The sequence below is a fragment of the Armigeres subalbatus genome, chromosome 2 (assembly GCF_024139115.2).
Source record: "Armigeres subalbatus isolate Guangzhou_Male chromosome 2, GZ_Asu_2, whole genome shotgun sequence".
Lineage (NCBI taxonomy): Eukaryota > Metazoa > Arthropoda > Insecta > Diptera > Culicidae > Armigeres > Armigeres subalbatus.
In genome coordinates this window covers 225,972,633-225,986,952 of record NC_085140.1, presented here as the reverse complement: position 1 = coordinate 225,986,952, position 14,320 = coordinate 225,972,633, and the positions used below count along the sequence as shown (strand labels likewise).

Below are 14,320 nucleotides of genomic sequence, written 5' to 3'. Positions count from 1 at the left end.
ATTTGTAGGGTTAGGCGGGGCAAGATGGGTCACGGGGTAAGATGGGTCAGGGCCGTTTTTGAGCATCGTGTACATTTTAATGTGGAGATTATAACTTTGTAGGAGGAATAATTTGGTGCTACTTTATTATCACTCGATTTGATGATAAAATTTTATTTTGGTAGAGTATAACAAGGTAAAATATTTTTCAGCATTGTTTCTTATGTGAAACACACTTTCTATAAAACGTGTAATCTCGTCGAGCAATGTGAAATTTAAAATTTTTTTAGTGACATAATGAACGTATTATAAGTAATGTAGGTGATGATATACTAACTGCGTTGAAATAAATAAATTTTATCGAAAATTAGTCATTCTAACGTGAACTTACAAATGGGGCAAGATGGGTCAGCACATACTGAAGGGCATAGTTCGTATTCAAAACATATTTTCCATTGCTGGTTTAATCATTTTAAGGTTACTTTTGACATAATGATGTTAATTTGTTTATTGAAAATGTCTATTTTTTGTTTTTAAGAAAGCTATACTTAGACGGCTTGTTTTCATAAGAATTTTCAGACATTTTTAAATGTAGAGCCATTTCTTCATCCAAGGCTTAAACATTATTTTTTATTCAAAATAATCATTGGCAATAAAGCTATCTATCTGTGTGTAATTCAATATTGGGAATAAAAACAATATGAATTGCAGTATTTAAAGGTGACCCATTTTGCCCCGCTGTTTGACCCATCTTACCCGCCATATTTTGATTGACAGAAAAATAGATTTCTACTTTAATGACTTGAAATGGAACAAAAGTGGAGTTTTTGTTAGTTCATACCCCTGGCTTACAGATTATGAGCTATTTTTATAGATCCATGTTGAAAAGTTGAAATAAAATGTTTCTGTTTTGAGATATTCAGGGTTCGCCTTAGGCGACCCATCTTGCCCCATCATACCCTACACTAAGTTGTCTCCGTCACAATTCACGGCTCAACTTCGAATGACCGGTCATATATCATTAAAATTCATTGATAGGTTTTGGTAAGTATATAGATTTTAGTACTATCGAAACGATAGGGACGCAACAATTCTTCACCATCAAGATAATTCTTATAGCAGCGGTTCTCAACCTTTTACATTCATTGAGGTACCCCCTAATTTTTCACTGTAAAGCAAAATAAGCATAACGCATAAATATGAAAAAAAAAAAAGGACCGGAAAACTAACGGGACATACGGCACTCCCAAATGTTGTCTGAAATTTTTGATGTTCCGTGAAGTTTTGCAATTCAATTAAAGTTTATAAATACATACTTTGAGAACTTTTTGAAGCTTCCGAGCCTTTTAAACAAAGGCCTCCGTGTGTCTTGGAACTTTGCTTCCGAGCCTTTTGAAAAGAGGCAACATCAGAGCATTTTGCAGTCTCTTGGAGGATTTTGCCAAGTCTGTTGAAAGCAGGCTTTCGATCCTCTTGAAAGGAGGTTTCCGAGCCTCTTGAAAGGAAACTTCCGAGCCTCTTGAAAGGAGGCTTCCGGGCCATTTGAAAGGAGGCTTCCGGGCCATTTGAAAGGAGGCTTTCGAGCCTCTTGAAAGGAGGCTTCCGAGCCTCTTGAAAGGAAGGGAGGCTTCCGAGCCTCTTGAAAGGAAGGGAGGCTTCCGAGCCTCTTTAAAGGAAGGGAGGCTTCCGAGCCTCTTGAAAGGAGGCTTCCGAGCCTCTTGAATGGAGGCTTCCGAGCCTTTTGAAAGGAGGCTTCCGAGCCCTCTTGAAGGAGGCTTTCAGGCCTCTTGAAAGGAGGCTTCCAGGCCTCTTGAAGGAAGCTTCCGAGCCTCTTGAAAGGAGGCTTCCGGGCCATTTGAAGGAGGCTTTCAGGCCTCTTGAAAGGAGGCTTCAGGCCTCTTGAAGGAGGCTTCGAGGCCTCTTGAAAGGAAGGAGGCTTCGAGGCCTCTTGAAAGGAAGGAGGCTTCGAGGCCTCTTTAAAGGAAGGGAGGCTTCAGGCCTCTTGAAGGAGGCTTCCAGGCCTCTTGAATGGAGGCTTCCAGGCCTCTTGAAGGAGGCTTCGAGGCCTCTTGAAGGAGGCTTCCGAGGCCTCTTGAAGGAGGCTTCCGGGCCTCTTGAAAGGAGGCTTCCGAGCCTCTTGAAGGAGGCTTCCAGGCCTCTTGAAGGAGGCTTCGAGGCCTCTTGAAGGAGGCTTCCGGGCCTCTTGAAGGAGGCTTCCGAGCCTCTTGAAGGAGGCTTCCTGAGCCTCTTGAAAGGAGGCTTCCGAGCCTCTTGAAAGGAGGCTTCCGAGCCTCTTGAAAGGAGGCTTCCGAGCCTCTTGAAAGGAGGCTTCCGAGCCTCTTGAATGGAGTATGTATATGTCCCAGTATGTCCCACATTTTATCAGTATTCTAAGTGAGAGTTCCCAGTAGCGGTGCTTTAAAGGAGTGACTCCAGCAAGCACCTCCAGGCTCATGTTATGCGTTGAATGCATACAGCCAAGAGCAATACGCAAACAACGATATTGAATTCGTTCCAATTTGATCAGGTGGCACTCAGCAGCAGCAGAGAGAATAGTCGTTCTATATAGTTTGATGAGATCTTCCGGGTGGGCGCCCCACCAAGTTCCGGAGATAAAACGTAGAAAATGAATCCTTTTTCGGCATTTCTCTATCAAATAATCAATATGGGTTTCCCAGGTACACTTAGAATCAAACCAGACCCCAAGGTATTTTGAAGATAAAGATTGGTTTATGTTATCATTCAACAGCTTTAGTTTCAGTTGAGCGGGGTACCGCTTCTTAGTAAACACAACCAACTGAGTTTTTTGCGGTGAAAACTCGATCCTAAATGTCTGGCCCAAACAGTCAGATTATTTAGGGAACTTTGCAATAGTCTTTGCAGGACTTCTGCACATGAACCTCTTAGCGAGATCACGGCATCATCTGCAAGTTGTCTAAGTGTGCATTGTTCTTCCAAACAATCGTCAATATCTTTAACATAGAAATTGTAAAGCAAGGGACTTAAACATGATCCTTGGGGAAGGCCCATGTAGCTTCAGTTCTCAGTTCTCAGCTCAGTTCTCAGAGTGCCGAGAGTAAAGTTCATATGTTTCACTGATAACAAGTTGTACAAGAAATTATTTAAAATAACGGGTAATCCACTACTGTTCAGATTTGCCGACAGTATTTCTATGGAGACTGAATCAAAAGCGCCCTTAATATCCAAGAAAACTGAAGCCAATTGCTCCTTATGCGCATAGGCCAGCTGTATATCTGAAGAGAGCAACGCTAGACAATCATTTGTTCCTTTACCTTTTCGAAAACCGAACTGAGTAGTTGATAGTAATGCGTTTTGTTCGACCCAATGATCAATGCTTGAAAGGATCATTTTCTCCAATAATTTCCTCATGCACGATAGCATAACAATCGGGCAGTTTGAATTGTGATTAGACGCTGGTTTCCCAGGCTTTTGAATAGCTTTTACTTTGACCTGTCGCCATTCTGGTGGTACGATGTTTTACTCCATGAAACAGTTGTACAGGTCAAGTCACCGACTTTTTGCGATATCTTTGAGATTTTTAAGAAGATTGAATTTGATGTTATCGCATCCCGGAGCAGAGTTATTTGATGAAAGAAGAGACATAGAAAGTTCCAGCATTGAGAATGGTCCACCCAAAGAACCGGGATCATTGACTGATTCTCGAAATAGCGGTTCTGCTGGTACGGAATCCGGACACACCTTTTTTGCGAAGTTGAATATCCATCGATTGGAGTATTCTTCACTCTCGTTGGTGGAAGTGCGGTTCCGCATGTTGCGGGCCGTTTTCCAAAGTGTTGTCATTGAGGTTTCTCGTGATAGTCCCTCGACAAAACGTCGCCAGTAGCTACGTTTTTTAGCCTTGAGAAGATTTTTGAGCTTTCTTTCTAGCCTCAAATACTCTTCGAAAAGTTTAGACCTTCCATGTTTACGGAAAGCCTTGAAGGCATCAGATTTATCAGAATACAACTTAGTACATTCATCATCCCATCCAGGAGTGGCTGGTCTTCTTATGACAGATGTACTTGGAACGCGTCGTTTCTGAGCTTCTAGTGCGCTTTTATGAATCAATTCGGTAAGGAATCGATACTCATCCAGTGGCGGAAGAATATCAGTTGATTCAATACAAATTTTTACCGCCGATGCAAATTTTTGCCAGTCAATGTTCTTCGTGAGGTCGAAAGGAACCTGAACTGGCTCTGATCGTTGATAGCCATTTTTGATTGTGGTGACTATCGCCATGTGGTCACTACCATGGGGATCTTGGATTACCTTCCACGTACAATCCAATGATAGTGAGTTTGAGCATAAAGACAGATCTAATCGACTTTCTTGACCTTGAGGTCCTATTCGAGTTACTTCACCTGTGTTCAAGATATTCAAATTGAAATCGTCGCACAAATCCTAGAAAATTGGCGCTCTATTATCGTCTCTGGTTTCGCCCCATGCAGTACCATGTGCATTCATATCGCCCAGTATTAAAACTGGGGATGATATAAGCGAAACTGCGCTCCAAAGATGTCGACGACTAAGCGAGGCATTTGGTGGAATATAAACTGAAGCTATGCAAAGGTCTTTATTCTTTACATTTACTTGGCAAGCGACGATTTCCAAGCCATTTACAATTGGGATGGGAATTTTGTAGAAAGGGTAACATTTTTTGATCCCCAGAAGAACGCCACCATAGATATCATCCCGATCTAGGCGAATAATGTTAAAATCGTGGAAGTTGATTTCATCTTCAGAAGAAAGCCATGTTTCACAGAGTGCAAATATATCGCAATCGTGTTTGCGAATGAAAAACTTGAACACGTCTAATTTATTTTTTAGACTATGACAGTTCCACTGTAGCACAGTGATCGTATCTTCTATATTGGCCGTATTATCCATCGAAAGATACAATTTCTGCAAGAAGGGGCCATGAAACAGTCAATTGCTTCAGATATGTTTCTACTGTTGGTAAGAAAAGTCAATAATTGCCCTCATTGAATTGGGTACATTAAATAATTTCAAAATACGGTCCACAAGGTCCTTAAAGGATATCAGTCCTCGCTTGGACGATTCTTTTCTTGGAAGTGCGAGTAGCAGTTTTCTGCTCAGAGATATTTCTTGTCTGATGTTTCTTTGAAACATCAGTTTTAAACAATGGCGGGAATGTCTTACTGCAACATGGGTCACAAGGTGCAGTGTAGACAGGCTGCTTCAGGATTTTAAATAATCCCCATTACCATTGAATTTTGCAAGCTTTTAGGGACGATTTTTGTTTTCTTACGGCGCAATCCAGGGGAAGACAGTTTCTTCCTCTTTTCGGGTACGTGTACCTCCGCAGAATCATCCATATCGGCTACGTCAGAGTCCGATTCGTCTATTGAAATGACATCATAAAAATCACTTACTTGAACGGCAGCTGAAATAGCAGCCGTTGCGTTGGCAGTTGCGGATGTGTCTTGCGACTTCACCATTTCTGCATACGACTGCTTAGAGCGCTGTACTAACGAACGCTTAACTTTTGGGTGCGCTTCCTGTACACCGGGCATTCTTGCAAACCATGGGGAGGTCTAGACCACAATAAGCACATTTGTAGCTTGTTGTTGGCATGACTCCTCCCTATGCTTCTCAAAACATTTGCCACAACGGGGCTTGTTGCCGCAAAACTCGGCAGTGTGCCCCAACTGTTTGCAGTTGGTACAATTAAACACCCACAAAAAGACGCACCGGAAATAACATATTTTCAATATCTACATATTTTGGGAGAATCGAACCGGCGAACGTCACCCGAAGTGAACCTGACTTGGAATACACTTTTTTATCATCTACCATGGCAGCTGAATGCAACTCCTTGCAATCCAGAATATCCACAGTAGATTGCAGGGCATTCTTCAAGCGACCTTTTCCTGCAAGTACATCAAATATTCTACATTATACAGTTGGTCTTTTGCAATAGCATTTGCATCCTGATATGTAGGTGCGGTTACACGTAGTTTGTTCCGACGCGTCAAGTCGCGTTTGATTCCTAAAAAATCAATACTTTTCACTTTCTGCCGAAAGTAAACAACCCAATGCCCAGGCGAAGAAGCCTGGTAGAATCGCGTGCGAACGACATTGTCTTTGGGAGGCGTTTCGCCTCCGTTTTCTTCGTCCATGTAATATAACCCAAAATCCCCAAAATAATAATAAAAAAAATAATATGAGAAAATACTAATAAGATTTATCTATAATAATAACAAAACAACAACAAAAACACAGAAAAAGCTAAATGAATTAATAATATTTCAGGCGAACTTTTTCGCTTTTTGGCCCACTGTAATCCACCGGTACCTAACTATAGGCAGAACACAAAACGGCACCACTGAAGTGTGGATGAATCGAGTTCAACGGGACAATGGGATACAATATTTTACTTAGCCTGTTTGCTGCCTACTCCACCGAGTAGGTAGCTTTTTACGTGACGACGACTTTGCAGCTGTCGATCGTCACAGTAATGCTTTCAGAAAAAACCCGACTTAATCCACCTACAGTGAACGCAACCCTTCTTACACTTTTGAATGGTTGTGTGTGCCCAGTGCATATTACAATTTATATGCATATGACCACAGAGAACAGACATGGAGGCTCGAACAAAATTTCTTGCAAAACATGTGTAAACAAACACACCGAACCTCAACGCCATCGACGTCGACATTGCAACTCACAATCTCATTTTGACAACACGATGGCGCTGGTATGCTCATGCATGCATAACGACACTAGCGCACAGTGGCATTTTTGATGACGCTAGCGCTGATTATGCACGGGATAACGTCGACATTCCAAAGTTATTCAAAATGAACAGTAAAAAGTTATCACAACATGGCGAGTGCAGCTTCAACGTCTGTTCTCTGTGATATGACCTTCAATTGAATGTAAAATAACTGATATTATCATGCTTTTAACGATTTCAAAATAAAAAAAAAGGGATATTTCTAGAAATTTAACAATTTTTAAAAAATACAAAAAGACTGCAGATTTGATTTGCCGTCTTAAATGGCAATATATTTTTTTTTTTTGTCTTTATTAAGGAGACTTTCAGCCCTAGGCTGGCTCGTCTCCGGGTAAAATGGCAATATTACAGCTTCTGTTTAAGCCCAAAAGAGTTCAAATCGGGTCATAGACGGCTGAGATATTGGTGTGACAATTCTTCATTAGTAGTCTGAAAATATGTCTCATATTCGTATTTCTGAATATCTCTGAAATCGAATTTCCAATTGCAGAAAAAAATGAATGGCTCCAATGACAAAAACATAGCTTTCGTTTAAAGATAAAATCGCACAAATCGGTCCAAGGACGACTGAGATCTTGATGGGACATATTTTACCAATGTGTGAAGTTGATACGTCTAATGCTTTATGTTCGTATTTCAGAGATATCTCCGGAACCCAATGTCTAATTGCAAAAACAAAATACAATGGGTTCAATGGCAAAGGCAATTGGTTTACAGACGGCTGAGATATTCATGTGACATTATTTTGTTAGTTTTCTGAAAATGCACTTCATGTTCGTATTTCTCACATATCTCTGGAACCAAATGTCCGATTGCAAAAAAAATTGAACTCGTACAATGACAAAGTCATAGCTTTCGTTTAGTGTTAAAATCGTGCAAATCGGTACACGGACGGCTGAGATCTTGATGTGAGATTTTTGTAACGCACACACATACGCACACACGCACACACACACACACATACATGTGCTCAGTTCGTCGAGCTGAGTTGATTGGTATATACGACTTGGGTCTCCGAGCCTCGGATAAAAAGTCGGTTTTTCAAGCGATCTTTATACCCTTCTTAGGGTGTAAGAAGGGTAAAGGGATATTTCTGGAAATTTAACAATTTTAAAAAATACAAAAGACTGCAGATTTGATTTGCCGCCTTAAATGGCAATATTACAGCTTCTGTTTAAGCCCAAAGAGTTCAAATCGGGTCATAGACGGCTGAGTTATTGGTGTGACAATTCTTCATTAGTAGTCTGAAAATATGTCTCATATTCGTATTTCACAGATATCTCTGAAACCGAATTTCCAATTGCAGAAAAAATGAATAGCTCAATGACCAAAAACATAGCTTTCGTTTAAAGATAAAATCGCACAAATCGGTCCAAGGACGACTGAGATCTTGATGGGACATATTTTACCAATGTGTGAAGTTGATACGTCTAATGCTTTATGTTCGTATTTCAGAGATATCTCCGGAACCCAATGTCTAATTGCAAAAACAAAATACAATGGGTTCAATGGCAAAGTCATAGCTTTCGTTTAAAGATAAAGTCATGCAAATTGGTTTACAGACGGCTGAGATATTCATGTGACATTATTTTGTTAGTTTTCTGAAAATGCACTTCATGTTCGTATTTCTCACATATCTCTGGAACCAAATGTCCGATTGATAAAAAAAATTGAACTCGTACAATGACAAAGTCATAGCTTTCGTTTAGTGTTAAAATCGTGCAAATCGGTACACGGACGGCTGAGATCTTGATGTGAGATTTTTGTAACGCACACACATACGCACACACGCACACACACACACACATACATGTGCTCAGTTCATCGAGCTGAGTTGATTGGTATATACGACTTGGGTCTCCGAGCCTCGGATAAAAAGTCGGTTTTTCAAGCGATCTTTATACCCTTCTTAGGGTGTAAGAAGGGTAAAAAGAAACTTCACCTTCTCACGAGACTGCAATAGCAGGAGGTCCTTCGTAGCTTAGTAGGGAAAGCACCTGTCATGCGAACTGGGGTCGTGGGATCAAACCCCACCGAAGGGGCGGTTACCCTCCAATACCTTTTCCGAACTAAATCTATCACATGTTGTACATATGCATAATCAAGTTTCAGACATAGTAATTAATTTCCACTCCGGGTGGCTTAATACCCGGCATATAGGCAATTAACTTTGAATGTACTGATCTCCAGTGGCGATCTCTCTTCGCTTGTGTGGTCGTGTTGGGATCTGACGACCAAACTGGCACAACCTCACACAACCCTACTTCATTGAGCGCCGTTGCTGATGAAGCAAGTGTGTAGGAGCCGGACAATACTAAATACTCATCCTACTTGGTTGACATGATGTGTACAAAAATACATTTGAGAGAGTTAGTTCTGAAAATGTATTGCGAGATATCGGCTGGTACCTGTTGCTGGGAATTTGGTTTCATCAGTACCCGCTAAGCTGCGGTGGACGACGGAGGTCCTTCGTAGCTTAGTAGGGAAAGCACCTGTCATGCGAACTGGGGTCGTGGGATCAAACCCCACCGAAGGGGCGGTTACCCTCCAATACCTTTTCCGAACTAAATCTATCACATGTTGTACATATGCATAATCAAGTTTCAGACATAGTAATAAGCATTTATAGGCTATTTGGTTTTAACTTACCATTGACCACTTTTTTAAGAAGATTGTTATCGTTTAATGTATACTTGTTTAAATTTGCTATATTCATTAAGACCACTAAATGTCAGATGAATCTATACAATAAACATAAACATAACTAAGGTAAACTTTTAAGGTACTATACAATATTTTAACATCTTTTTAAACAGCACTTTGGGCCATTATCAACGAATTTTCCAGTTTATGCCGAAACACCGAAAATACCCATGTATAAGGCGTATGCGATGCCTATTTTCGTCCCAATGGGTACGATGTGTTATGGAAAGTATGAACTAAAAATTCATGCTTGTGACTTGGCCCAGCGATCCCCTTGTACATCATAAAAATGAAAATGAAAAAATGACAAAACATCTCGATATTCTTGTCCTCGAACATACTCAAATGGTAGGTCGTTTTCGAGTTCGAATCGATTCAAAAGCCGTATTGGCAAACATGTTCGATTCAACAGAATTTCGTTCGAATTGAGAAGCGCAAACCACCCAGGTTCAAAATTATTTGGCCAACGTGGGAAGCTACCGAAGGTGGAGAGATTTGGCATTGGCGTTGAACTGTTTATTCAGTGAGCAAATCACACAAATTATAAGCATGTAAATTTGCTTTTCTTTCGTTTGTTTTGGATAGGACGAATATTGAAGCTATGAGATTATTAAGCGGAATTGTAAGTTTATTTCGCTTTACTAAATCTAGACATTTCATCCTAAAATATATCTCCAATGATTAGCTTCTGAAGTGAAGTGATACATATATACGGATATGAAGAACAATGTAAATTGAAATGAACTATGTTTATTTTAACTGAATTGAACTTATTATTAATTCAAATGAATTAAATAAAACATTTCTGAGCTCTGACCATTGCCTAAAAATAAATACTAGAGATATGATACACATAATCGTTGTCAATACACGTATCCTGTAATAAAAAATGTTACAATTAGTAATTATATATGAAAATCATGAGGAGAATTTGGGGAATATGTGGAAAACTAGTAGACAAAAAATATAAGCCTAGTTTGATTGTTTTTAAAGCGTCGTAGGGGAAGAGGGGTAAGGCCGGCCCCTTAAGCATTTGGTTCAATCAAACATAATGAGAAGCTCAAATTTCTGTAATCTGTATACAAAATCTTTCTTCAGGTTTAGCATATGTACGCATTGTAAACATAAAAGTTTAATGATAAGTAAAAAACAGAAAACATATAGAAAACATATGTCCTCAAAAAGATGCATGATTTTTCGTAGATAATAGCACAGAGAACAGACATGGAGGCTCGAACAAAATTTCTTGCAAAACATGTGTAAAGAAACACACCGAACCTCAACGCCATCGACGTCGACATTGCAACTCACAATCTCATTTTGACAACACGATGGCGCTGGTATGCTCATGCATGCATAACGACACTAGCGCACAGTGGCATTTTTTGATGACGCTAGCGCTGATTATGCACGGGATAACGTCGACATTCCAAAGTTATTCAAAATGAACAGTAAAAAGTTATCACAACATGGCGAGTGCAGCTTCAACGTCTGTTCTCTGTGATAATAGTATGTAAACACTGCCGTTCCCAACTGGCAATTGCAATTTGATCGTAAATTTCTATTACATATCTCGGGTACTTATTCAAAAGGACGTATGTGATTTTGTAAACAAAGATTCAGACGTCGATTTGTCCGATCTGATTGCCCTCCCACGCAAACCATCACCATAGACAGATAGGGGGAGGCTTCGGCTACCTGTTAATGGTGTTGGTTTGCGTGGAGTGCCATCAGATCGGACAAATCGACGTTTGAATCTTGTTTACAAAATCACATACGTCACTGAATAAGTACCGAGATATTACCAGGGACAGAAAAGTCAGTTCAACTACACTCAAACAGCTGACATCAACACACAATCAAGTTGCTAGTCCTTCCCGAATTTGAATGTGCGAATGCATATGACGGCATGTACAAGAACAGCAGCAAGCGTCGACCCTCGGTATCCAGCGTTGTTTTGTGCGGTGTCAAAATGAATCTTCAGTTTGGCACATTGATATTCAATTTGAAATCTCAAAATATGAATATCATTTCATACTGCGGTGCATGGATTCAACAATTTGAAGTCAGATTCCTAAAATATATGCATCTGTTTAGTATATAAAGTAAAATAATCATCATTTATCGGTTTGCAAATCAACCGCAATTCAAAATATTCATTTCAGCCCCGGTAGATATTCGTTTTTACGCTCGATTATCAATCGGCTATTGAGGATCTTGTGGTAAATTTGGTATGGAAGTTTGACAGCATGCTGCGAGATGTTCGTTCCTGCATTGCCGAGCGTCTGATCAAAACAAACACGAATCAATGACGAAGCTGCCTACTGAACATCGATGCAACTGATAGTAAAACGAAGATTTCCGTCCTTGCATATTACACATATAAAGTTGCCATCAACTGCTTTGCCCAAAAACATACCAGAATCCGATCCGAATTCGATGATTGCCAATGTGGTGCATGCATCATCAACACCAGTACACAGCCGAACGGAACAGAATCCTGCACCGGTTCCGTTACAATTGCATCCAAATAGCCGGGAACTATTATCGAGACCCCGTGCCACAGGAAGTATTACGGTCGGCACTTACGCCCATGAAGAATCCGAAGGGGCGATTGCTGGTTCACAACGTAATATGGTTTCGCCAGCTTTATCTCGGGTTAACGTGGGTGGCTCCCTCAACGATCTACTACACGAGCCAACAAAGACGCAGTCTAAAACAGGGACGATTCCAAAAATTGAGACCCCATCTGACCTACAACCAATGGCGTTCCAGCACGGCAAATAAATTGCTAGAACAAGAACATAAAACAGAGAGTGCAATTCGGCGGCAACGAGAGATGGATTTAGTTAAGCAGGTCAACCATCTGAAAATGCAGACTGGTATCTCCGGAACCGAGAACTCGAGCAACAAATCAAGATACAACAGGAGCAATACCTTTTACATACTTCGAAGAAAGGAAGGAGCTAGAAAGCTTTCGTCAAATAGAGCTACACTACGGTCGTTACAAGAAACGGCAGGATCACCTAGAATCAGATTCAAGATCAGTGTTACCAAACCAGGTGTGCGCTATGAGGAATCCAGTAGCTTCTTCTGGCGGACATCTTCTTCTTCTTCTTATTAGCATTACATCCCCATACTGGAACAGAGCCGCCTTGCAGCTTAGTGTCCATTAAGCACTTCCACAGTTATTAACTGCGAGGTTTCTAAGCCAGGTTACCATTTTTGCATTCGTATATCATGAGGCTAGCACGATGATACTTTTATGCCCAGGGAAGTCGAGACGATTTCAAACCGAAAATTGCCTAGACCGGCACCGGGAATCGAACCCAACCACCCTCAGCATGGTCTTGCTTTGTAGCCGAGCGTCTTACCGCACGGCTAAGTCTGGCGGACATGCAAAGACTCATTGAGAAGAACACATTTGGTACATTAATGATTAAATGAATAAAAACAAAACTCGTTCAGATCGCATGGTAACATTCCGAATAATTTCAGTGGAAATCCAGTAAGTGATGTGCTATGTTAGGCGGAACTAAACCCCGTTCACAAGATGTTCGTCTACGGGATCAAAGTTTCTACGAGCCAGAGATCAACATTCTTATACAGGTGGTCGTTCGAATTGGGATTCTGAGTATTTTGCGGTTTAGTCCTATTCAGTTACAAAATCCAGTACTTAATCCCTGTCCTGACTATCCAACTCTGAACTTTTTTTTAATCTATTGCGTTTATTTGACAGGCTCAGGCATGTATAACACTTAACGGAACCGAGACTCTTCATGATATTTAAATATATATATCAGCTGCTCATCCGGGTATTCAACGTCATTAACGGTGTAGCGTAATGTCGTGCTAGCGAGTTGTGGTTCGCCAGGTAGTATCTTCCGGATGCCCAAAGCTTCACGGTACACGGAACATTAAGACAAAGACAAGAAAAAAACTGAGCATAGCTGATGATGCGATGTTGTCAGTCGCCCTCACCTAATGGAAATTTATAAATATTGACTGTTTCCTTGGTAACAAAACGCGCCGACCACTTTTTAGGCACCTTCAAAAACGTCGCCAACAACTATATTCTTAAACTGTGTTAGCAGGACATTAAATCATTTTAATCTGCAAGAAAAACAGAGCTCAATATTGGGAAATAATGTGATTTTTTAGTAGTCTACAAAATAGTATTTTTTACCACGGATTTTTTTTCTGTATGCCACAGTAAATTCAGATTACTGGGATCGGTACAATTTTACCGAGTTTTCAAACAGCTGGGCGTTCGGTAATGAGACTCTCAAACAAAAATGGATATGAACTGTCAATAAGGCCGATACAAATATTTAATATCTATTTTGTTTCCTCCCCCCTCGGATTTTTTTTGCTGAACATTCTTTAACAAATCCGTGGAGTTTTTTGATTTTTATCATTTTAATATTTATTATTTATTATACCCCCCCCCCCCCTTTACCTTTCGGGGACCCGTAGGGCAAAAAGTTAATTAAATATTTTTAACGGCCTAATTACAGTTTTTTCGTTAGAAAATTGACTACGTGTTCAGTAATTTCATTACAGTGGATGTCAACAAAATAACAGGACGTCGGTAAAAGTTTAACAATATTTTCGGTAAAACTGATCGATCGGTAAAAAGATGATTTTTTTTCAAAGTTCAAAATACAAAATAATTCTATAAATAGGAATAAGTATTATGTGTAATATTGCAGATTTCACCAATTTGAAAAGTTATGTGTAGATTGTGCTTCGTCCGATTCTTTTTCCCACACTCACTTTCATTCCGGGTTGCTCGATTTTTGTTACTGAAATCAACCCAATTACTAATTGGTTACATGTGATCGTGTACACCAAATATAT

At 40.2% G+C, this 14,320-nt stretch overlaps 1 protein-coding gene across 3 annotated transcripts in view; it reads right to left on the bottom strand.

Annotated features, from left to right (window-relative positions):
• LOC134211782 (transmembrane and coiled-coil domains protein 2) overlaps positions 1 to 14,320 on the bottom strand; it is a 215,795-nt gene that overhangs the window by 52,012 nt on the left and 149,463 nt on the right. For 2 of the 3 annotated variants that reach the window (XM_062689003.1, XM_062689002.1), the window contains exon 11: positions 10,195 to 10,337. The exons of the other annotated variant lie outside the window; for it this stretch is intronic. In XM_062689003.1, coding sequence (XP_062544987.1) covers positions 10,211 to 10,337 — 127 coding nt within the window. In that variant the 3' untranslated portion in view covers positions 10,195 to 10,210. Of the gene's footprint in view, positions 1 to 10,194; positions 10,338 to 14,320 lie in introns of those variants that run through there. 3 annotated transcript variants of the gene reach the window in all.